A 25566-nucleotide genomic window follows, 5' to 3' on the forward strand; every position below is an offset into this window, starting at 1 on the left:
GGGTAAAATGTTTCTAAATACCATTTCATATTTCTGTTTGGAGCTACAAGTTGTACAAATGAAAAGGTGTAAGAAAAAAAAAATTTTCTTCCTTTTCATTTATGCAACACCTGATGTATAGCATCTTAAAATCTCGTACATCTGTCTGAAATATTTGCAGAATGAAAATGGAGCATAAATTAAAAGAGTTTGTCATAACTAATGACAGGTAATTTGGCTGTCAAATACAAAGCAACACAATAATTCAAGTAAAGAAATAGTAATATGGAAATGCACCAGCTTTCAAGTCTCTCTTTGAAGTTTTCTTGTGGAGACTTAGATGGGAAGGAGAAACATTTGGAATGCAATGAATACTGCATAACAGGAAAATGAGTAGTGCTCTTCATGAAAGTACTGCTTGAAATTCTGAAGTTCCTTAGTCAGACCATCATATGAAAAACAATCTCATTCTGGGTAATGTTTCAGTTGAAAATAAGCACCTATTTCTTAATTAACTTTATTACATTTCCAAGTACTTATTAAACAAACCAAAAAAAAACAACCCAAAAAACCCATGGCATCAGCAATCTGTATGGCTAAAAGCAGCTCTCCAGTCTTTAGTGTCTTCAGGCACTAGGTGCCTGTTTTCACATTTATTTAAGAAAATTAATTCACACTGCAGTTTAATTTAAAAGCAAACAAACTTCCTGCTTTGGAATCTTCCAGAGTTGAACTGCAGATGTTAAATTGCAAACTTGGCTTCCTTAAAGAAGGTATTTAATGACAGAAATCTGTTCCAGATATTCCAAAATTACTTTCAAAATATGTGGCAGTGTCTTGCATTGAGCTTTATAGGGATGATTGAGCTGCTGTTGAAGGGTTTACCCAAACAACAAAAAGCTGTCAACAAATTTCTCCTTTGAAGTAAGGAGCAGAGGCTATTATTGCAACAACACATACAGAATTAATGACAAATTCCTTTATTTTTCTCCTCTACCCTCCTCCCCCTTTCACTTTTTTCTGACAGTATAAAGCACTCGTTTCCTTTTCAGCAAGGTGTTATCAAAACCTCTGTAGACCAGAATACTGCATGAACTAAAGTTGGTTTAATGAATTGCTTTTTAAAAACTTGTCCCCTAGTATTCAAGTTTTTATCCATTTTTTCTACAATAGATTGGTGGTGTATCTTTTAATATTGAAGAGTAGATAATTTAAAGTGAAAACTACAATGTTATTGTGCTTTTTTAAAATGAAAAATTTATATTCAGGACAATTCTGACATAATGTGTGTTTTGGAGACAGATCAAGTAACAATGGGATTACTTTTGTCTTAGTACAGATTTGATCAGGTTTTAGCTCTGTATAGGAAGGTAAATGTATTCTCTAGTGAGTACATTCCTATATGACAAAAATAGTTTTATTTAATTAACTAGTACTTGTTCCTGAAACACTTTTTTTGTTGTTTGTTTGTTTTGGGTAAGTTTTATTTATTAAGGATTTTTTAAAGCACGTGCACGTACTCTGGAGAGGTCTGGTCACTAAATTTGGAAATTTTCATGCAAAACCACATTTAAAAAACCTCAAAACCAGTGATGCTGATATCTCTGAAATAAGGCTGCAGATGGAGATTAGATTTTCATTTCCAGACCATTTTAGACTATACTCATGGTTGGCAGACCTTATTAGGGTTAGATATATCCTAAATGAAATGTGACAGCTAATTAATTAATTTTGGGCAGCTCTCTCCTATTCTTGTCCTTGCCTCCTAGTTTTCACTGCCTCCTTGTTTTTCTGAAAATAAGTGGAAATTTTTGTTCAAATTACAAGTGATCAGAACAATTATACGAGGAGGAATTGGAGTGGGCATGATGTGTTTAGGACCTTAAGGATACTTCTGTCCTTTTGCTAGTAAAATGTATTGAGACTGATCTTGGGCTTGTCCAGCTGAATTATTTCTAATTATTCCTGGATCAGCAGGAAATTTTTAGTTTTACCTGGCAGCTGTTGCACCAATCTTAGACAGTGCAGAGAATTACAACTTTTATCAATGTAAGCCATACTTTCAGGTGGCTCATTTAGAAACTTTTAAAATTTATTTTAAGGTCATATATATTAAAAGACAAAGCTAAATACTTCTTGCAACACTGTGGTTATATTTTAAAGTGTTATAATACTTAATTATTTTATTAAATATTGATAATTTTTCTACTTTTCAGACAGCAAAAATTCATTAGCTCTAAGCTCAGAAAAAATCCCTACAAGGAGCAGTTTTCGAAAACTGTAGGATGGTGATTTATCCTCAGTTACACTACTGTAGTCATGCTTTTGAGATACTTGTGTCAATTTGGAATTTGTATGAAGAGAAAAATAAATAGATTTTAAGCTAATTAACCTCAGAAATTTTGATTTGAATGCAGTTCTTGTTTAAACCAACTGATCTCACATGAAAACTGACTTTTATACTTACTAAAACTGTGATAATAAACTAATAACAGTTTTAACAGCTCCCTTGTGAATACATCTATTCATATTATTATCCTCCTGGATCATAAACACACAAAAGCTATATTTTGTAGTGAAATACTGTTATTAGAGGCTTCTGAATTAATACCATATTTGTGCTTCTTAAATGTTTCTACAGAAAGGTATATAAAAGTATATTTTACTGAAATGTACTGACACAAGGGAGAAAAAGCAGGAACCCAAACAGCACACAAACAGTCAAAAAACAATTGTCAGTGTGTCATAAGTACACTATTGACTGAAAAGAATATTACCAGAACACTCTTGCATATTGATTTTAAATTCAGGCTACTCTTCCATAAAAAGAGCTTGCTTCTTGTCTTGTAAAGTTTCCTATTTGTTGTAAATCATGTTCCTTGCTATGATTTGGGTTTTTTTCCCTTCCTTTCTCTTTCTTTTTGTTCAGTATTTTAACTTTCATAGCATGTGTAATTCGTTTGATGCACAATAACTGAAATAGAGCTGAAGTGTGTGTTTACACTGTGGAGTGTAGAAAATACATTGATAAGAGTTTTCCTATGTGTGATGCTATAGGTAGAATTAGACAGTTTGGCAGAAGCCAATCGTGGTTTCTCTCTTTTCTACTCAGAAGCATTGTTTTTTTTCTTTTTCTCTCCTTTGGATTGGCAGGGAGCACATAAACGGCCTACAAGGGTTGTGTCGGTAGTGGCGTCTGACCACGTCATTTCATTCTCTTAATTGTTGTTCATGTCACTGAACTTGCAACTTGAATGACTAAGTGAAATATACCATTTCTCTAGGACTTCACAGTGGCTTTCTGCTTTCAGTATTAGCTGAGTTTGTGTGCGTATTTTAGGATGTATCCTCAATACCCTTTGGCATCTAGACCTTTTTCTCCCTGGTTTTGAAACAACTTTTAGAAAAGGGTCAGGACATAAAGACCTTTGTTTAAATGAAATAATGATATGGTGGGCAACTTGATTCTTCTGTTTATTCCAAATCATCATAAGCTGTAGATACTTTTCAGTTCTTTTCCATTGCAAGGTTCTATTACCAGTCTTGAGAAAGTAATAAATTATTGAGAAAGTGATAAACTATTCAGATGAACAGCATAGTGAATAAAGTTGCGCCAGGAAATCTTTACCAACAAATATTAAGCAACTCTAAATATATTTTTGTAGATAATAATTTTTACATCTGGAAGAATCTGCGTCATTATGAAAAGAGTAGAAAATTCTCACTCAAAAAGGGAATTTCTCAGGTAAAAGTTTTGTCTTTACACAGAACCGAGTTTCCAAGGAGTCTAATAATCAGTATGCTGATACACCTGACCTAGAAATTTAAACTGCAATATTAAATTCATTCCCTTTCTAGGGCAGAGGCCCCACTTTTAGCTGTATATGTGCTAGATTGCCTTGGAAACATTTTCTTGGATCTCATGAGACGATGTCCCAGAAACTTGACTTTTAAGGCAAAAATGACTCACTCTCTATGGGGTGAATGCATAAGACACAAAGTAGGGATAAAAGTTACTTCCTAACCAATTTTGTCAGTGCTTCAGAAATAATCTTTCAGTAGTATTTTCTAATAAGGTAAAGTAGAACTCTATTTCATTTTCCTTTGGCAATAGACACCTCATAATCCAAGCTATTCAAAATCAAAGGATGCAATAAATGTCTCATTTAAGCACAAAAATTTTAAACTTTTTTCTTTAAAATTTTTATCCATATTAATTCAGAGCAGTTAGTCTTGCTCAGGAAAAATGCTCCTCATCAGTAAATGGATATAAGCCATATGGTGTGGAATATCCCTTGGGTCAATTGGGGTCAACTGACCTGGCTGTGTTCCCTCCCAATGCCTTTTTCAGCCCCAGCCTCCTCACTGGTGGGGTGGTATGAAAAGCAGAAAAGGCCTTGGCTCTCTACAAGTGCTGCTCAGAAATGAAAAAAACATCCCTCTATTATCAACACTGGTTTTGGCACAAATCTGAAACATAGCCCCATACAAGCTACTCTTGAGAAAATTAACTCTACCCCAGCAAAAACCAGCAAATAATGAAGAGCCAGCTGAAAAATTTTGTATTCACTAGGTGAAATATCTTCCTGTTCAGAGGGCTCAGGGTAATACAGCAGTTTCAATTTTTTTTGGTCTGCCTGAAATTTAAAAGCCTGTATGATAAAATGAGATGTTTCGTACATAAACAAGAAGATCAATCTAAGGCCTCTAAGGGAAATTTATTATGAATGATAGTGGTTACTCTGATTTTTTTTGTCTGCCACATTGATTTATCCACTATAAATGTTTGATTTAAATCTAGATATATCAAAATGGGACTAGCATAATACAGTACTCATAGACTTTATTTAATTTAGAAGGCCATAACATCACTAAAATTTTGGGTTGAAATATTTACTGACTACAAAAGCCATGCCTGTTCTAAAATAAAGAAGTAATTCTATCCTTGAAAAAAAAAACCAAAAAAACAAAGTTATATCTTTAGATCATGTAGACAAATTAATCACATTTTAGGACTTATAATTCCAAAAAGGGTATGATTACCCATCCTTTTTTAGTAATTTCAATAAATAAGTGAAATCTCTTACCCAGTCATAGAATTCTGAGGACGTGGCCATTTCCATCCTAGTTGTACACATAAGTTTACACATTTACAGTACAGTATTGCCTTTCTTAAAATGAATGGCATTGTAGGCTCAGGTTAAAAACAGTACTTTGGATCTGACATTTCTCTTTGTCCTATGTACATTTGTGGTGTTTATTGTAAATGCTTGCATTTTCCCAAGATAGCCTAGTGAAAACAAAAGGAGGGTACTGATGGTGATGAATATGTGCTTGGTGTACGAATGTGGAAGTGGTCAGTTTGCTCCTGAGCTTGTGTCTGGTTACAGGGGTTGAGGCTTCAAAGGGGAAAGCTCAAAGAAAGCTTTACATACATGGGGAAGGTTTGATGAGGAATTGTGCTTCCTCAGACAGCCTAACGAGTAGCTATGCAATGCCTTGCTACTCCTGTAGCAGTTTCTAGTGATGAGCACGTAAGGTGAAGTCCTTCTAGGGAATTTAAAAAGAGAGTAGGGCAATTGCTAGAATCACTAGCTGGAATCTGTAAGCATGAGTGGTTGAGTCTTAATACCCATTTAAAAAAGCCAGAGATAACTAGTTTTTTTGTCTGCCCAGTAGCTTTTCTTCTTTTTTCTCCTTCTTTGTGAAGTATTAGAAATGCTGTGTTTGAATTTATGTCTTCCCTGAGGTGTAGAAATAGTGTTATTACCCTCCCTTGCAATATGATACTTCTGACTACGAATTCTGAAAATGGTACCTATTCTTGTGTGAGCCAGACACTCTTGGCTTTACTTACCTTTTTTTCCTGTCCATCACCAGACTAGTGTTTCTTTGAAGATTCCTAAAATAGTTTTTCCCACTTAACAATAGACTTTTTATTCTCAGTTTCTTTCTGAGAATCAGCTTGCATATTTTGAAATAAAAAATTGCTGTATGATTATTTTAGTATTCATAATACCAGGAATTTTAAAATTCTGTGAATAACATTTCTTAATCTTCAGTGGTGTTTTGGGGAATAAATGATGCTGTGTAGCAATTCACTGAAGTTGTTAATGAAAATATTGAACAAAAAGAGGCTCATAATTACTGCATTCAATCAGATAATACATTAATCAGTTCAGAAAAATATCATTATGTGATATGATAGTTAATCCACTGGAAATTCATTTTGCAAAATGTTTAGGTGCACTAGTACAAATGTTTTATGAAACCAAGTTTTATTTTCCATTTTGCATTTCATTACAAAGTAATTATTCTTTGAGACAGAATTGAAACAGATGTGTGAAGTTTTTACATTAAACCTCTTTTTTCTCTGTTAATAAATACTTTGTGAAAGGATCCTGATTTGTTGACCAACTTCTACTAAGAAATGCCCCCTAAATTAATGAAGTATTTAGTTGCTGCTGCTTATTTTCATAGGTCTACTCCACTGTTGGTCATCAAAAGCTCAGTATATAGGATAGATAATTCCCAATATGTGTATTTCCTATGCTTGATCTGTATTTCCTCTATTTCAGATGACTAAGGAAGTTGATTCAAGAAAATTATTGTAAGCATTTATTATTTTCAATGTACTAATTATGTTTCAAGGAATGAAAAGCTTTGAAACCCTTTTAAAAATGCCAGGTTGCCTGTTGCTTTAGCAGACTGGGGAGGGATTAACAGGGAATAGTAGGAATGGGTAGTCTTAGTGCAATGATGAGGTCATTTTCTATAAAGGAATATCTGTATAGCTTTATAGCTATACCTCAATAATAGGCTGAAGCTAGTGAGGAATTAGCTTTCCACAGAGATGGAGCTCAGCATGGAATGGCCCTAGAATCTTAAATCAAGATCCTAAGTCCATTGATGTCTGGAAGGCAATAGTCTGCAAAGGCTGCATCACCAGAAGTTTGCATAAAGAAGAAAAAATGTACCAAGATATAGGATATGTCCACCAAAAATTACTGTTGCTGAAGAAAAATGCAATGATGCATGAGGAATTTTCTGTAAGTGTTAAAAACTATTTTCAGGCTTTAATGTAATCTATCAGTAAGTTGGTTGATCAGAAATAAGAAATCTAGGGATTCTTTGTAGAAAATATGCCTTATGAGAAATGTAAAGGATTCTGATTTTGATGTTTGCAAACTCTAACTTTGGACAGGATCTAGTCTGAACATTTCTGATCAGGGGGTTTGATTCATTGATCCAAAAGTGAGTGGGTAGTTGGTGAAATGGGAGATTCTGGTTCCACCATGCTTCCTGAAATTTGTCACAAAACTTATCATTCATGTTGAGATTCTGGTGAGAGTGGTTATGAATTACTTCATTACTGGTGAGCTTACAGTAGCCAAATTAACGCTGAAGAATAATAAACATGGTACATTAATCTGATAGATTTTATCTAAAGGAAACTCTGGAGCTTCTTATTTGTTCATTAGACAAGTGGGATAGCACGGTAAAAGCAAACTGTTGAAGAAATAATATTTTTGCGGTTTTTGTTGGTTTTGTGTTGCTGAGGAGCTTTGCTGACTCTGGAAATTTCATTAATTTCCTGGATTGTTCTCAGTAAGAGTTGCTTCTTGCTTTTTGACAGTCACAGATAGTTTCTAGGATATGCAAAGGTGTTTTCTGCTGATGTGGTAGCTGCCTTCCCAAAATACGCAGAGAATTAGCTTATTTTTGCCAATTTGAAGTGTGAATGCTTGGCTTCTTTCCCAGTTCTTTGTTAACTGCAAAATTTGTTGTTTCTTGAGCCACAGCTATGTCACTTTTACTGGTTTTTTGGGGGGATATTTTGGTGTTTTTCTTCTTTTCTTTACACATATTTTTTTTACAACCATACTGATTGAATCATGCCAATCTTTCTCACAGCTCATTTATTAGGCTTTCCCCTTACCCACAGATATACAACCAATTATAAATCCGAGTCTGAATCACTTGTAGGGTTAAAATGGACTTCTGGAGAATATCTGCTAATTTTTCTCTGTTTTTATAGCTGTCTTCACACTAGCATTTTCAAAGATTGTTTTCCAGTCTTTTTTCTTCTTCCAGATCATTTGTCTGTCTCTCTTTTCTTTACTTGATCTCCTTTGAATATCCTGTTCCCAAGAATTAGACTGAGTAATGACTTTTGAGTAAGAGTCTCCAACAAATCAAGCGCTTGATATCTGTAGGTTTTCCATTTTGCTGACCATGGCTTCTTGCAGGGACAGGCAGCTGCACGCTGTCTATTGATAAAGCTGGCTCAGTAGAGTTCCAGTGAAGAGCAGTTATTTTTTTCTTCCGTTCTTCCAACTGTGCTTACGTGTATCTTAGAAGATAAAATGGCATTGGCACTGGCTCCTCCTTCAGTCTCTTAGTGTGAAAAGAAGACTTCATTTGTTCAATTCCAATCAGTCATCTCTTCATCAAGCTATATTGATTCTTTTTTCTTTTCACAGCAGGGAGAGCACATTTTATGTAGGGTGAGTCTCATTTAATTTCCATTAATCATATGCGGAAAGTCAGGAAAAAACTGAGCCTGCATTAGACTATCAAAGGATTTAGCCCAGTTCCTTCCAGTAAAGAACTGAAGGTAGATTAATGCAGTAAAGATGAGATATAGATGACCACCTGAATCTCTCTCAATTTCCCACAGTACTTGAAAGGATTGGATATTTTTCGCCTGGAAGTTATTTGAGTTCACTTCTATTTAACCCATGATGTGGTACCATCCTATTAATTTCTTAAAGAAAAAAAAAAGTGAAAAACAGTACTGCTAACTTATATAGTTAATTTGGAAGAAATATGTCATTGAATCTTTACATATTAAATGTCTTCATTATTTGTGAGTACTTGAAACCCCTCTTCAATAAGGAAACAACTCCTGTGTGGTTGACCTTCCTTCCTGAGTGCTTTGTATCCTGCTAAATTGGAACAAGTTGACTGTTCCTCAATGAATGTACTTCTCCATGCATTTTCTGGAAGAAGCAAATGCAAACAGAAGTAGAATCGAGGAAGTGAAAATGTGGAAATTATTCTAATAAAGTGTGTGGTTCCATTTTTGATGAAAAATATTGCCAGACTGATTCAGGAGTTTAGATCTCCTTTTTTTAATTAATACTATGCCTTTAATACTGTTAACCATGTTTCAAATAGGTTTGGAAAATATTGTTAAAATCTTTTTCATCTTGGGATCTTAAGTGATCTGAGAGCTAGCAACCAAAACTGTTATGTTTCTTTCCAAAATATCAACTAATATTTGAAAAGAAAGTCAAAGTTCTTTTGCACTTTAAAATACAGAACTGTTTAGTTATTGAATATAGTTTTAAAGGTATAGTGAGCAATAATTTCATGTAATTAAAAAAAACAGTTATTGCTCCACTGATGTATTTTTAATGCTACTATTAGATCATTGATGAAAATGATTCTGAAGGTTCTTTCCACTTGAAAGTTTTACAAATTGCACTTCATGTTCAGCATCCCTTGGCATTGGATTCTTTTTCTGTGAGATGTCATTGGTCATGTGGGTGCTAGAAAGATGAGTAGTCTTTTGTTACAGTATTGGGATGCCATGAAGACAGTTTATAAAGAGGCAGGCAGAGATAGGAAGTATCACTGTGAAACCACATTTATAAATTATAAGACTGCTGATCGGGGGGAACAGTTGCATCCATTAGTAATAAGGAAGATGAAGAAGTTAATTAAAGGGAGGAAATGCTGAAGGCAAAAAGGGAAACAAATTAGAGTGCTAGTCATATATATTATACAAAATTAAAAACATGTAAACTTAAGAAATGGAGGTGTAATTTCATTTTACATTCCTGATGTCTGCACAGACTTCTTAGGTGTTCTCCATAGCTTTATGGTATAATCTGAAATACATGGTAAAATTATAGATTAATAGCTTAAATCTGTATTCTGAGAGTATTTTAAGAATTGATTGTTCATGAGTGTTATCTTTGTAAAATAGCAGTGACCAGAATGTTGATATTTATGCCCTGGTAAAACATCTCTTTTGTTATAATTTAAAAATGTTTTTCTTTTAGACTGGAGCAGGAACCCATATGCTAGGTGTTATAAAATTAGAGATTACTGTATGTGTGTCTGTATATATATATATATTTACACACACCTATGTATTTTTAAACTTGATTCTGACGGTGAGCTCTATCTTCTTCCATTAAGATGAATTCAGCTTTTTTCTGCCTGTAATGTTATCAGGCAGACAGGTGAAATATAGTTTATATTTTTAGAGATTTGGATAGTAGTAAGATTTGATCCATGATTGTGTTCCTGTAACACCAATACTTTATTTTGCACATTGATATCATTATGATTACTTATCAATATGATTGTGATTGCTATTGATTAAAAAATCTTGAAGGGATGGAGAATCTATCAATATTGGATATGAGGACATTAAATTTACATTAAGATAAAAATGATGAAGAAAAGAATCAGTGTAGCTTTGCCTATGTACCTTACTGAAGAAGCTCAACAAATACAGGTAAAACCCAAAACGTTGTTGGCATTGTAAAAAGGACGAGACCCGGCTCTGGCAGGGGGAGAACCTTGCAGACCAGCCAACATGGTTGATAAAAGCAAAACTCCGTTTATTAGCAATCCAAGGGCACTTACATAGTATACCAGCTTGTTAACTCCTAAGTGGCTTAAAGCTTATCAAAGCGCATTTCTACTTCTACATAATTGGACTTACATTGGCAAGCTTCTATAGTTAGTTATGATTAAAAGAATTCAGTGTTCACCCTCCTCCCTCCGGGTCTTATCTCCACAGCTGTACCTTTTCAAAACTCCCTCTTTGTTCCCAGTCCTGCTTGTTTTCTTCACACAAGAACTTTCTCATGGAGAGTTTTTCTCACACACAGGCCTTTTGCTTTCCGGCCTATTGCTTGTACAGTTCTTCTATTGATCCCATAATTCTATCAATGATCCATGCCCCGGATCCTTTAATAATTGCAACAAATGTAATCATTCTCTTTTTAGGTAATACTCCTGTTCTTCATGTCATAGCACTTAGTGCAGCTTTTTCTGTGCTCTGATATCTGGTCCATGTTATTTTTAATATTAATTAAGAGAGTTATGTGTTTTAGTCCAGAAGAGCCATGTGTGGATTCAGATCTACAAGTATTGGTTTTCTAGCCATATGGCAGAGTTGTGCTACACATATATGCAAATAAAAGGAAAAGGAACAGTATTTAAAAGCTTATTTTCCATCTTTCTAGAAATTCAGGTTTTCATTCATATTCCCAATAGCTTTCTTCTTTTTTGGTTGTGGACTACATGATTACCCTACCACATGAATTTTAGACTCAAACTACTTGAATGAATGAACTATTTAAAGAAGGTATTTCCTCATAAAATATTCACTCCACCTGCTATTTCCAGTCCAGCTGAGTTTGGTGAATCTGCCACTCCTAAATTTTCTTTCCTGACTCTTGAAGGTTACAGTTTTGCCACCATCTACTGAAACTGATTTAATGAAATGTATAATTCACAGAGGAAAATTAGTGCCAGTTTTTGTGAAGATACTGAAATACTGGTCCTGCCATCTTCCACTGATGCGGTTGCCAAGTTTTCTTCTGACAAAATATCCTTAACAAAGACATTCTTCATCTTATCTTCTCGGCGGCCTTAAGAGAAGGAGCTGAGCAATGGAAAGTGCTGATTGTAGGTGCTTGTGGATGTGCTGTGCCTTACTGAGATATGAAGAGCAACAGAGATGAGGGCCCAGGTTTAATAGAAAAGTGGCAGGTTTTTCAAACCGAGATCCAATGGTTTTTTGTATTTTTCCTGACTTTGTTGCTATTTTACTAGTCTTTTAGAATCTATTCAGTAAGACAAATTTTATCTCTTTATCTAGCAGAAGGATTATTTGACATAAAGTCCAGAGACCTATCAGAGGTGATAGGGCAGAAAGAGTGCTAGCGTGTCTTTCAGCAGTCTGCTTGTCTCCTTAGGCATCTGCTTTTCTCTAAGATAACTCAGCTATGCAGAATCTTGTATTGCTGTTGCTAGACATCTATGATCCCACCTAGTTTGATTAAGGTTATCCTTAACAGTCAGTGTAGCTAGATAGACCACCTCAAAAAGTTATTATCAAGCACCACATACAAATTTAGATGATTATAAAGCAAAATAATGTGAAATAATGAGTAAATTTTTGAAACCAAAGTTTCTTTTAAAAATACACTGAAAGTGTAATGAAATTGTTGTGGTTGGGTTTTGAAAATGTAGCTTAAAAAGGTATATTTTTGAGAAACATCAAGCCTGAGGTAGATTTAAATCCAGCTTCCTTGAAAATTCGGTACAGCACATTATTATTTAGCAACATTTCAAGTCACAGAACAGTGGGAAAAATATGTTTCTTTTCATTACATGATTATTTATTCTTTTAACATGCTGTGAACTTCATTGTGCAGAGAACATTACAGTTAAATATGTTAAACAGACCAGCAATAAATGCTCACACTAAGTAATAATGGTAATAGTATCAGGTCACTGATATCCATTTCTGTAAAGTGATAATTCCATTGGAGAACGATATTCAAGATCCAAACATTTATTGTCTTTTTATAGACAGTTGTTACAATAAGGGTTTAGTGAGCACTGGCATCACAGGGAGAAAATTGTGTACCTCAGCTGCTGTCCTGCCTGTGGCTGTAATGAAGTCTCTGTAGTAATCTAATTGTATTGACTTAGGAAAAAAATGAAATTCTAATTGTCAACATAAAGCTCCGCAAATTGTCAGTAAAAACATAGTGACTTAAGCTTTCTTGACATTGATGACAAAACTGTACTTTGTGGCCAAGAAAAAAACAGATTCTTCTGAATTATTAAACTTCAAATCACATAAATTATGTAATAAACTGACATTTTGTACAGCTTGATAGGGAAATTACTTGCGTGTGTTCTTTCCTTTAGATTTTCAAGGGTGCAAAGGGATTTCCAGATGTGTTCTTTAGAAAACACAATTTTGGAGTGTTGTGTACAAAACTACCTTAATTTGTGAAAATTACAAGAAGAAAAATCCAGAGCGGAACAAAAAAGCCTCAAACCCTCAGATTAGAATCTTGAAATCCCTCTGATTTGACACCTACATGACAAAAGTAGTCTATTAGGAATAATTTTTTATTTTATCGTGAGGTACAGTTTGTGTAGTCTCCATCCTTGGGGTTGGACCAGATCACCTCTTTGAACTCCATTCTGTGATTCCAGGACATATCCTAGTACAGGTGTCAGAAAAACCACACTCCCCAAATGCTTTTGAGCTACTGAAGCTGTTTTAGTAGTGATCACAATTATACTAAAAAGAAAAATAAGTAAAATCCAACAAATACAAAACTGCCCATCAGGGCAATAAGGATTTATGCTGTTTTGCATGTAATGTACCATAGAGTGATGGCAAACAAGTTGCGGCCCAATGACTGTGCTAGGGTCAGTTGCTGACACAGTTTTGATTGCCTTTGAAAGGTTTGAATGGCTAATATCATAAGGAGAAGACTCAGAAGGTGTCAGGTGTAGCCCATATAAAAATGATTTCAGAGGAAGCTGCTCTCTTCATCCAATATTTAATTCTCTAAGAATGCTGCTCTACTACCTTGTCAATCTACACATAGTTGATATAATCCCAAACAATTCAAGATAATACAATATTTCTCTGTTAATTTTGGAAGTATTCTAGATTACCAAACACTTGCAAAAGAGAAGGAACAATTCATCTACTTCAACATGTACTGGAAGTGACAGCAAGAGCTTTGTGTATAGGTGCTTGGCATTTTAAATGCTTTCCAAGAAAATGGATCTGTTTATGCATCAGGCTTTTTCAAAAGATACAACCCAATTGCTTGCCATCTTCATATTTGTTTTTATAATGAGCTTCTTGATTTCATGCCAAGTCTTGATTTTAGGGCCAAGGTTGGGATGTAACATGCTAAGCATTTGTGTATTTGCTACACAAGCAGTGTTATGGTTCTTACAGTACTTCCCGCTCTGTGTGATGCATTTTTCACTATGTATGGTAAACTTTCAGCTATAGTCTATAAAGAAAACAGTAACATTATTTTCTGCTGTAAGCTTAATGCCACATACTGTATGAGTGGAAGCAAAATGAATGACCTGCTGTAGTGTCATACAAAAAGAGAGCTCTCCACAGCAGTAACTGTTGGCCAGGGTGAGTGGGGAGAGCTAGCTGGTTCAGATAAGTCATCTATATGATGTTTTCAGCTATGGCTAGTTATGACCAGACTGCTTTTTGATTTTTTTTTTCCTCTAAATGCTGGTATGAAGAATTTTCCCTGCTAGCTATAGTTCTTCTTTATCTGAAAATCTACAGCTCATCCAATTCCAGCATGTTCCTTACCGATCCAAATGATGATTGGGCCTAGATGCTGTCATAGTGTGAATTTATATTTTAAAGTTCCTTTATGTCTTTCATTCTTTCTACGAATTAAGAAAATAATGCACAGAGAATCAATAAGTACTGAAAAGTCTAGGACCAGCATTATGTTCCAGGTGACAGTTTCGACAGGAGGTGTGGAACCCCTTCCATGGGTTCACAGGTCTAGACAGGCTCCTGCTTCAGCATGGGCTCTCCATGGGGTCACAAACTCTGGCACCTCCGGCTATTCCAGCATGGGATCTTCCATGGGCTGTAGTGTGGATATCTCCTCCTCCATAGCCCTCCACGAGCTGCAGGGGGACAGCTTGCTCCACCAAACCTCACAGAGTTGAACAGTATACAGTCAGGGAACTGAGCGATGCCTGGCTGTGGTGGTGGAATAAAACGTCGTTGTATTTAATGACTGTGTTGCAAAGGGTCTATTCCATGGGACTGTATTCACAGTTTTAGGACCAGTGCTACTTCTGACATCCTTATGATCTAAAAGTTGGTTTTTCAACTATTTTTAATGAAAATAATTTTTTCATGGGTAATACATAAAGTTGTCACAAGAAAATGGAAATGGTGTAAAAATAACCAGTTACTTAAAAATCTCAAAATTTAATCATACATTGCATTTTTGTTACAATGGCTGGCTAAATAATGTGTAGAAACTCATTATAAGGAGAAAGTTGATTAACCTATTCATGTCCTCAGTTTCTGGATTCATAAGGCATTTACACATAACTAGGATGAAAACTGTCAGGATATGATAAGAAGATGATCTAAGGTCTTATAACCTGGTCATGCTTTGTTTTGGGAAGATTGAGAAAAGTCATTGAAAATTTTGTTTGTAAAATTTACTACATAAATAAACTGCTAAACATTGCATTTAGTTAAAATTGAGGGCAAAGAGAAGCAATCATGATTGAAAAAAATAAAAATTACAAAATGCCTGTTTGCTAATTTATTTAAAACCTTCTTATTAAGTTCTTTATTTCTGTTTTGACTAATTTCAGTGATATATGTATTGTCATAATATGGGTGTGAGTTCTATGACTTATGGCTCTAATTATTCACTGTGAGTTAATTTATACTATTAATATCTCATTCACTAGAAGAATGGTAAAACCTAGAGAGTGTTGATTTTGATAAATATGTAGCAACACAGATAATTACATGAATATTTTTGAGCTTCACATTTTAAAAATCTTATGAAATCAACATTTCTTTGATCCTTCAAATGAATGTAATCTTGTTTTTATTTCTCATTGAATCAACTGACTCATTTTTGTGCATTTTTTACCTTCTTTTAGTGAAAAGAAAGGCAGCTCTTAAGTGCAAAATTGATTGTTTTATCTGGTTTATAAGTCTGTTGAGTTTGTTTGTTTGTTTTGGATTTTTTTGTTCTGTTTTGTGTTTTCTTCTTCCTCCTGAGAAGGAACATTTTTAATGGGTATATTGCAGAAAGAACTCTTCCCTAAACAGAATGAGACTGCTTTAATTTAATTTTTAAGTCACAGAGAAAATTTAATATCTTCCAGTCTAAAGGCAATGTGACAGCTGAATATGAATATAAATATCTGTAAAAGAAAGTTAAGGAGGAAAAAAAATTTAAACAGTTTCTTCTTAAATGGCATAAACACTTTTATTCTGAAGAAATATTAGCAGTAAGTTCTTTAAGCAGTTTGCAAACAGTTACTGCTTGCTTGTGTGTGAGAACTTAAACTAGTTCAGGAGTTCAACAGATTATAATTGTATCCATCTCCTAAAGGGCAAATGAATTTTTGTTTTTCTAAAATAAGGATGTGTATATAATAGCATCAGTTATTAATTTAATTTGCTAAGTATAATAAAAGAGTGCAAACTTCATTTATTAAAGATATATTTTAGAAAGGTGAGATTTTTTTTCTATGGCTGCAAGCTATATGAAGAAAATTACTTTTACCTCAGCCAAAACCAATACAAAAAAAAAAAAAGGTACATGACTCTCTTTCTCCAGAATCAAATTTTCCTGAAGGATCTCATAAAGGACAATAAAACAATATTCAGAAATAGAGTGTAAGATGCTCTGGATGGATTGCTTTTATATTTTTAATAGTTTCTTACTGATAAATTTGAAATGCAAATCCAATTTAAAATAGAAACCAAAGATTTACTTTAAATTCATGAAAACTACCCAATTCTTAATAGATGCCTAGTAAAAACAGCATTGATGTGGTTAATGCTAGACGAATGCATCTCTTCTATACCCATAGAACCTGATTTTCTATACATTCTGAGATAATCTTCGTGTAATATTATATGTGAAATACAGGCCTCTCATTTACTTACTTATACTTGCATCTTTCTTTTCCAGATGACACGAGAGCAGTATATATTAGCAACACAACAGAACAGCCTTCCAAGGACTGAACATCCTCAGTTTTACCCAGTAGGGATTTATGGATGGAGAAAGAGGTGCTTATACTTCTTTGTCCTTCTGCTGTTGGTTACCATGATTGTTAATTTAGCAATGACAATATGGATTTTGAAGGTCATGAATTTCACAGTGGTAAGTATTACAGTAACTTTATGTACCTCATTTCTTCAAGTACTAACTTCTAGTTTTTTCTTCTTCCTTTACCATATTATATAGAACTCTGATAATTTTGGATGAAAAAATCATATGTACCTCTTTGGATGTTAATTCAGATATTTATGCTTTCTATATATATTTTGCAATGAGTGGACTGGTGCCATATCCTGATATTTTTGGTTAATCATATCTTCTGTAATTATATCTAGATCTTAGGGTTTTTTGTTTGTTTGTTTGCCCAATCGAAAGTGTCATGATGCATGAAGCATCTTTTGTTTTCTTGTCACCGCTGGACAATAAGCAAGAGGAGCTTACTATATCTGTTCTGTATAGTATCTCTCTTAGGAGGGAACTGCGTTGGTCAGGTCAATTTATGATTCCTTTTATAGGTGTTTTTTGTTCTTTGTATTTTTTTAGAGTTTACTGACAATTTGGACTGTGTTTCACCTAGAACCTAGAGTAGCTGTTTTGGTGTTGACGGGGGGAGGTGAGTCTGAAAGACACGTGCTTTAATGAGTCAGTCTCTGGCTGGAATCTTTAATATCAGCAAAGTATCTCAGATGTACTCTGGAAAGAACATCTACATTCAATGGAAACTGTGGTAGGAGTGTGTACTAGCTGACAGTGGAGTAGTGACTTTTTGTATATCGAAAGAAAAGATAGAACTATACACAGTTTAAAATAGCAGTGTTTCTGTTAAGATCGGTGCAGTCTTTCTCTCTGGATTTTAACCTTCATAATCCATATTTTGATGTAGTTAGTTACAAATTTCTAATTCCATTAGTTTATCAGAAATGAAAGAATAGCCAGCAAAACCAGCATAAAACATGTTAAAATTGTTCTATATCTGTTAATGATTTGTAATGCATTGGGTTATCTGACACTGTTGTCTGGTGAGACATATTGTGCAAATAAATTGATTCTTCTGAGTTTTCCACTAGTGGGTATGTTGAATTCATATTTTGACAACTGTATTACTTTAATATTCATGTACAGAAACATTTGTGAGAATCATTGGGGGGGTTGCCTTTTTTCAGAGGTGGCATTATTTTTTTTGTTTCTGTTTTTTCTTTTTTTTTTTTAGAGCAATGTGCTTTCAAAATAGGACACCCATATATGTTTTCGCTTATTGGAATAACTGTTCATTTGTACTGGAAAAATATTTAGGCATAACTGTTTTAAACCATTTTAAAATATGGGTGTTTTAAAAAGCACAGAATTTTTCTCTGTGCAGAAGATTGCATTCCAATAGAATATTTGAAAGTACTGTTTCCATATCTAGGGAGTTTTTGACCTTCCACATTACAAGCTATTATAACACTATCCAGTTTAAATCTTTTCGAATTTGATCATGCAATTTTTAAAGACAAAACCAAAAGAGAAATTTAGAAATATTTTTCTTTCCCTGATGTCAAAGTTTGTTGGAAAGTTAAAAGTTTGTGGTGAATTACTAAATCAGTGCAGGAATCTAGTGCAGAAAACAAAAAAATTGTTGCAGCTCTTATAAACACCTTTTCCTTGATCATATTCAAATACAATTTTTAAATTATATGCTGAAGTATGACTTTACTTCTGCAGATTCATGGAATAGTAGTCTTCTACTTTGAGTAGTTAGTATTCACATTGGAATCTCTGTACACATTCAAAAATTGATTGCTAGAAGATTGTCATGTTAAAAGCTGAGTAACATCTTCATGCATATGTCCTCACATGCACATCTGAGCATGAGTGGGAAATTTGTATTAAGTCTGAAAGAGTCACATTCTTAGGGGCAGATGTTTGAGAGTAAAATAATTCAGTTTATGAACCTAAAGATCACATATTTAAAAAGGCAATAACTTTGAAATATATATGCATTTCTTCCATGTGCATGTGTATATTTACAGATAGATATAAACTAAGAAATTTTTTTTGTATAACTGGACGGTGATAGGAAATCAGAAGTGCAGCTAGAAACCTAAAGAGTGTTTGCTCAAAAGAGGAATATAACCATGATAAAAATAATTGCTGAAATTGGACTGCTTTTACATTTTGACATTATTTTAAATTATTCCCTGTTCTAGCATAAGCCAGTGTTGAGCTTTCTATAAAGACAATAGTAATGGCAGCACTTCAAGGGGTCATGAAGAGCCAGGTCATGGTTTGTTTGTCATTGCTGTCTGACAATTGCAACACTGTTAATTTGTATTAGCTGTTGACTTTCTATTTTTAACTGTAAAGCTACAGCCACTGACAATTTGGCATAATAAAAGCCTTTCTGCAATCAAGTTTCTAGTTGGAAAAGTTTTCTGAATATACTGACCTTGCACATAAAAGTCACATTCTGAATCTGAGCTAGTTTTCCCATGCTCCCTTATACTCAGAGAGGAGAAATGGGTCTCCTGTAAGGCACTCATCCCAGTAAGATAGGCAACTAATGTGAATTTTTCTTTTGGACAAATGTTGAATAGCTTATCAAAGAAGTAATTTTTTAAAAAAATGGTTTATTTGCAGTTGTGTAAAAGCATAGTACAGGCAAGCTGTGCAAATGTCCTCTTATCAGGTTATGTAGTATGACTAGGAAACATGGAGAAATATTCAGGGATACAATCTCTTCTGGTGTACAAGGTAAGAAACTTGAAAGGTAAATACAAGTTACAAATAACTGCCCTGATATATAATATGTATCAGATGAGCAAAACTAAAATTAATATCTGTGTAGCAGGAATATTAGATGGAGGAATCATAGATGTAGTAATAATTTTTGAAAGATATTTTCACACTGGTAGTTTAGTCTTACTGCCCTTTAATATCTAGTCAAGCTCTGTTACCTCACTGTTCAATTATCGTTTTAGAAAGATGTGGCCAAGAAGGCCAATGGCATCTTGGCCTGTATCAAGAACAGTGTGGCCAGCAGGACTTAGGATATGATTATCCCTCTGTACTTGTCACTGGTGAGGTCACACCTCAAGTACTGTGTTCAGTTTTGGGCCCCTCACTTCTAAAAGGAGTGAGGTGTTGGAGCATGTCCAGAGACGGGCAACAGAATTGGCAAATGGTCTAGAAAACATGTCTTATGAGGAGTGGCTGAGGGAGCTGTGGGTGTTTAGCCTGGAGAAGAGGAGGCTCGTCACTCTCTACAACTGCCTGAAAGGAGGTTGTAGTGAGGTGGGGGTTGTTTTCTTCTGCCATGTCTCAAATGAAAGGATGACAAGAAATGGCCTTAAGCTGTGACAGGTGAGGTTCAGATTAGATGTTAGATTTTTTTTTTTTATTTTCACTGAGAAAGTAGTTAGGCATCGAAATAAGTTGCCCAGGCAAGGTGTGACATCATCATCCCTGGAGGTGTTCAAAGGGCATCTGTATGTGGCACTTGGGGATAAGGTTTAGGGTGGTTGTGGTGGCACTGGGTTTATGTTTAGACTAGATGACCTTGAAGGTCTGATTTTTAAAGGAGACGTGCAAAATATCTTGGAAAAATCTGTAAGTTTCATGAGTGTATAAAATAATTGTCTTAGGGTACTTGAGTTTCATGGAATATTTATAATTTCCTTTCCTTGTACTAACCTTGGCATGGTTCACAGGCTACCCCATGGAAACTGTCTTTCACCTTCCATCAGGATGTAGTTACCTCTCACTTAGTCTGTGTTATACGAGCTCAATGAAGCTCAAAGCTGTTAGTTACTTTTTTTCTACCAGTACAATTACTATCCCAGGGATTTCAGGAAGGATGGGAAACTCAAGTCTTGACTTGGTACCAGAGCCACAGGTTAAAATATTAATTGTTTTGTGTTTATAACATCCTGGTTATTTCACATATGTAATATATGGGAATTTTAAAGGCTTGTGAGGAAAGAAATATTTTTTTCTCGTGCCTACGTTCTTATCATCGTGTCTTTACATGGGCTACAGTGTAGGTAATTAGCTGATTTTTATTTAAAGATCTAATCACTTGAGCATTATTGTCTGATACAATTTTTTTTGTGTGTCATCTTTTAGTTATTCTAACCTCAACAGAGCTATAATTTTACATAATTTATTCTTCATATATCTGTTAATGAATAGAGTATGTTGACACTGTCAATCTGATTAATTACTTTATAAAAGAGATATGTGTAGCAATATGTGACTGAAAATTTTCTTTATGTATTTCAAATTAGCTTTAAAAAAGGAAATTGAAAGTATTACTCTTATTGTTGTGGCATGACCTTGTGAAATAACATGGAGCAATCAGCACAGAAACATAAGTCCAGCTCTTGGTGGGGGAAGCATTTAATAACAGTTCATTTATACATGCTTATTACATTACATCAAAGTCTGGAGTTTACTAAAGCTGAAAAAATGATAATGTTAGAAAAAAAATGCTCATGTGAACCCCTTTAATTCTTAGATCTCTTTTTGTGCCCTGTGACAGCCACATACCACCAAGTTGTTTTACTGGTTTTGGTTGTACATCTGGTTTTGTGTGTCTTCATATTCTAATTACCCCTAGGAACCCATATATGAAAAGACATTTTGTGGCCCCCTGTAAGAACGCAGCCACCTATTTCAGATGTTTTCTCTTGCTGTAGTCACTTGAAGTGTTGCAAGCAGTTTTGACTGCTGTCATCACACAATGTTGTCTGTATTGATCCATGTTAAACTCCTCTTGCCAGCACTACCATGGGAATTACTTTTAAGATCAGGAACCAGACAACTTATCATCTGGGTAGAGACACTTATTTCTCCAGGGAATTTGAACAGTTGCTTTAGCTTCAGACATAAGCAGAGTGTAAAGAGCATCTCCTGGTGTAAAGAATCTCCTGGCTAGAACACATGTGCTTCATGTCCCCAGCTGAGCATACTCTCATTGCTGGCTGCCTAGCTCTGGATTCACATTGTATGGAGAGCAGGTACTTTGCACGTGGAATGTCTGCCTGAATATACACAAGCCAAGTGAACATGATGTAGATACAAAAATGCTGCTAGCAAGGATTTTCTTGCTATTTTCTAAGTCCGTGAGAGACTTTTCTCTCTCACAGAAGAGGTAGCAGGGAATGTAAACAACCAAACACCTGCAGCCTTGAAAAGTCTTGTTTGTGGTACAGTAGAAAAATATTTTGACAATGGATGCTTTAGGATTTTAGTCAATCATCCCCAAGGGGTGGCTGATCCTTGTTCAATTAGACTCTGAAGGAAAAAGTCTATAAAAGAGTTTGTAAAATAATTAAATGAATCAATCTTGCTGCACAATTCCTGCCTGCTGGATCTTCTCTCCTCCTCTATGGCTGCGGGACATGGTGATGTACCCTAGGGCTGCGGTAATAATATGATTTCTTTGTTATGTGACAGCATAATAAGGGAGAAATATGCAACCATTAATTTCTCCCTGTTTGTATCATTACAGATTATCCCTATATTCCTTTACAAGTTTCAAATTTTTTTACAATTGGAAACTCTCAGATCTCCAAAAATTTAAATCTGAATTATAACATTATATTAAATTTACTTATAGAGACCAGTAAACACAATATATTTTCCTGGGTTTTGGTTGATGGGCAAGAAAGTGGAAATCTTCCAAATATTTGACTTTCTGTGTTGGGACACACACATATTTCTGATCTTAATATCCAATATAGTGGCAACACTCATCATTTCTTTAAAAGTACAATTTCTCCATTAAATTTATAATTTGATACCTAATGTTTTAGTGGTACAGAAATAAAGCAGCTGTGTTCAATGCTTTAATCTAGATGCAGACCAAACTGTCTTGGTATACTGAAGAAAAACAAAATTTATTTGTTAAACTATACTGTAACACTCATTTTCCATTTCTCAACAAGCATGATAGTGATATGAACAGTTAGGTTTCTAAGATTCTTTGGCCACCCGTATGTCTTTATTTGATGGTCAAAACAGTATTTGGTTATCATTTCAGCTGGTTCTGCTGATCTATGTGATGATGATAGCGTTTTCCCATAACAACTAATACAATTTCAACTGGAACTAAGGCAAGGATCTTTCCCATTTCTTAGATAATCTTTGAAACACATCCAATTTGTAGCAGGTTGGCATTTCAAATTTATGAAGTTCTGTAATGTTGTTCTTATCTCGTAAATAATTTTGCTGTTTGGCAAACAGAAAAGTTCTTTCATTTGACAAAGTCAGTAGTTTTTTATTAGGTTTTGAATAAATATGAATAGCAGCAGTTGTACATTTAATAAATTCTGTCATATCTGCAGATTTAATTTACTTCAATGGCAATAATTTATTGTCAATAATTTATTTAAAACTGTAAATTTTCTCATTTTTAAAACCTTTATCTATTAACTAGGTAGAAAACTATTTCTCTAGATCCATCAGTGTTTTAGCTTTCAAGGACATGATGTTCTGTTTTGGGATGAATGCAAGAAAGCTCTTGTTTCCTTTTTGTTTGATTTTTGTAGTGACAAAGTTCCAGTCCAGAGCAGGCAATATCATTACTTATTAGTGATTAAGAGACTTAGTCAAGATATGAGAGACCAAGGTTCAAATTGTCTCCAACGCACATTGTGTTCCAGATAAGTGTTTTACCAATAGGTTATTAGTCCTTCTGATTTCTGATATTTCTTTTTAATATATACGTGACATCTGTCTTACTATTTCTTAACCTCAAATATTACACACCATCCTTGTACCAAATTTTATTGAAAATGCCAATGAAATAACTGTGTATTCCTCAGGAATATTTTCTGCATTGATTTATAATTCTTTTCAAGATTTGACTTATACATGATTTGAAAAAATGTTTAGAAAATCTTCAGCCAGCTAAAATGAGTATTAGAAGCCAACTGACTGCACATACACATGTATTCATGTATGCACAAAGTTTTATTTATTTAAATATGTTCTCATATCCTTATGGTGCACTGGAAATCAGAAATATCAGTTTCTTGAATGAGCCTGTTGGCACCATGAATAATTCAAAAATTTACTCATAGAATGTCAGCAAATTAATTTTGCTATGTGTTAATTTTGCATGGACTTTTATATCCCATTTTTTAACATTCATGTAAAAGCACAACTTTATAGAGCTGGAGGGTATTTTGTAAAACTTGTATGCGCTTTCATTTTCAGTACAGTAGGTAGGAATGAACTAATTCATTCTTATTTATACTCTTTTTTGAGCATTTCACATATTTGCTGTCCTGGGCACAATGAAGAACTCATTTTAAGTATTTCTAGTACCATTCCTCTAAATCACTTTTTTATCTCATCTTGTATATGTCCCTCCTGTATTTTATACTGCCTTTCCTAGCCTTTGTGGGGAGGAAAAAAATCAGTGTCAGTGCAAGTATGGTGTAAGTTTACTTGATTGTACAGTAATTAATATAAAATCTGTTGTGTCACAGTGGAAAGGTGACTACTCTGATATGTTTAGTCAGGTGACTAATTTGATAAGTCGATTTTGTGATACGTAAGGCAACAGCTTGCATGAACATTCAAGCCACTGTTAATCATGTTTGGTTAGGTATTTTACAGTACTGGGCACCTCATGGAAAGATATCTTTCAGTAAAAAGTAAGAAGGTGTGTTTAAAACCTATTTAGTAGCACTTCTCAGCAAACATTAACTCCCTTGCTTTAATGTGCTGGTTACATTATTGATTCCGTGTGGCTGAATGCAGATCTTAAATTATTTATTTTGTTTCTGAGACATACATCTGTACATTTGGGGGTTTGTTTTTACATATGATCTCTGATGAAGAAAGAATGGGATAAAATTAATTTTTCCTTTTTAAATTTGTTTGGTCATTCAGATTTAGTGGCATAGTACCAGTAAAGCTCCCAATAGAAAAATTAAATAAATGTGTTGCACCCTATACAGTCTTGTAAAAATGTGATTTAATTAGCTGAAAAAAAAATTAATCTATTTGTACAATTGTTTAAGCAACTTCAGCCTGACCTTACAGTGGCTTTGGAAAATTGTACTGTAGTATCCAGGTTTTGACTTCCTAGGGAAAACTGCCTATAAAAAATGTTTTCTTTGTAGACATGCATTGAGAACATAGAGGCATTTGCCTGTCCAAGGTCACTTCTTGCTTGTTTGTCTCATTGCTTTAGATTTGTTTCATTAAGTGTCAGGACTGACTTAGAATCAGCTTAAGGGACACAGACATCACTTGTACCTTTATGCCATGTGAGCTGACCAGTATTTCAAAGGTAGCTTGCCCCGTGTTTGAACACGTGGATGAATACATCTTCTACCATTCACTGGAGTGATTCTGATTGTGCATTAAACCATGACTGGTGCAACCTCTTATAAGGGTCCTAAAATTCAAAAAAAGACCCAGACCATGGCTATAGAATGTACAGAAGAGAGCAACAACAGCTTAAATTCATGTGACAGGTTAGATAAATATGTATATATATATATATATATATATATATATATATATTCAGTTTGGGGATGTTTGCCTTCTATTAAATAATCATGTGTTTAAGCTGAGTGAACAGTGTTTACTAGATAGCTTATTCTTAATCATTCACTGTGTAAATAGGCTGGAACAAGTGTCTCAGAATTTTTTCCAAATATTTGCTTTGATGAAAATGGAATTAAGTTAATTTCCATTATAGGTTCTCTGTTTACTT

At 34.3% G+C, this 25566-nt stretch overlaps 1 protein-coding gene across 3 annotated transcripts in view; it reads left to right on the plus strand.

The window, feature by feature from the left end:
• The window catches only part of SGCZ (sarcoglycan zeta), a gene marked incomplete at both ends in the record, with an annotated part of 410467 nt that overhangs the window by 204624 nt on the left and 180277 nt on the right, over positions 1 to 25566 (plus strand). For all 3 annotated transcript variants that reach the window (XM_082281321.1, XM_082281323.1, XM_082281322.1), the window contains one exon: positions 16761 to 16955. In XM_082281321.1, coding sequence (XP_082137447.1) covers positions 16761 to 16955 — 195 coding nt within the window. The remainder of the gene's footprint in view (positions 1 to 16760; positions 16956 to 25566) is intronic.

The sequence above is a fragment of the Coloeus monedula genome (genome assembly GCF_965178545.1).
Source record: "Coloeus monedula genome assembly, chromosome: 5".
NCBI classification, from domain to species: domain Eukaryota; kingdom Metazoa; phylum Chordata; class Aves; order Passeriformes; family Corvidae; genus Coloeus; species Coloeus monedula.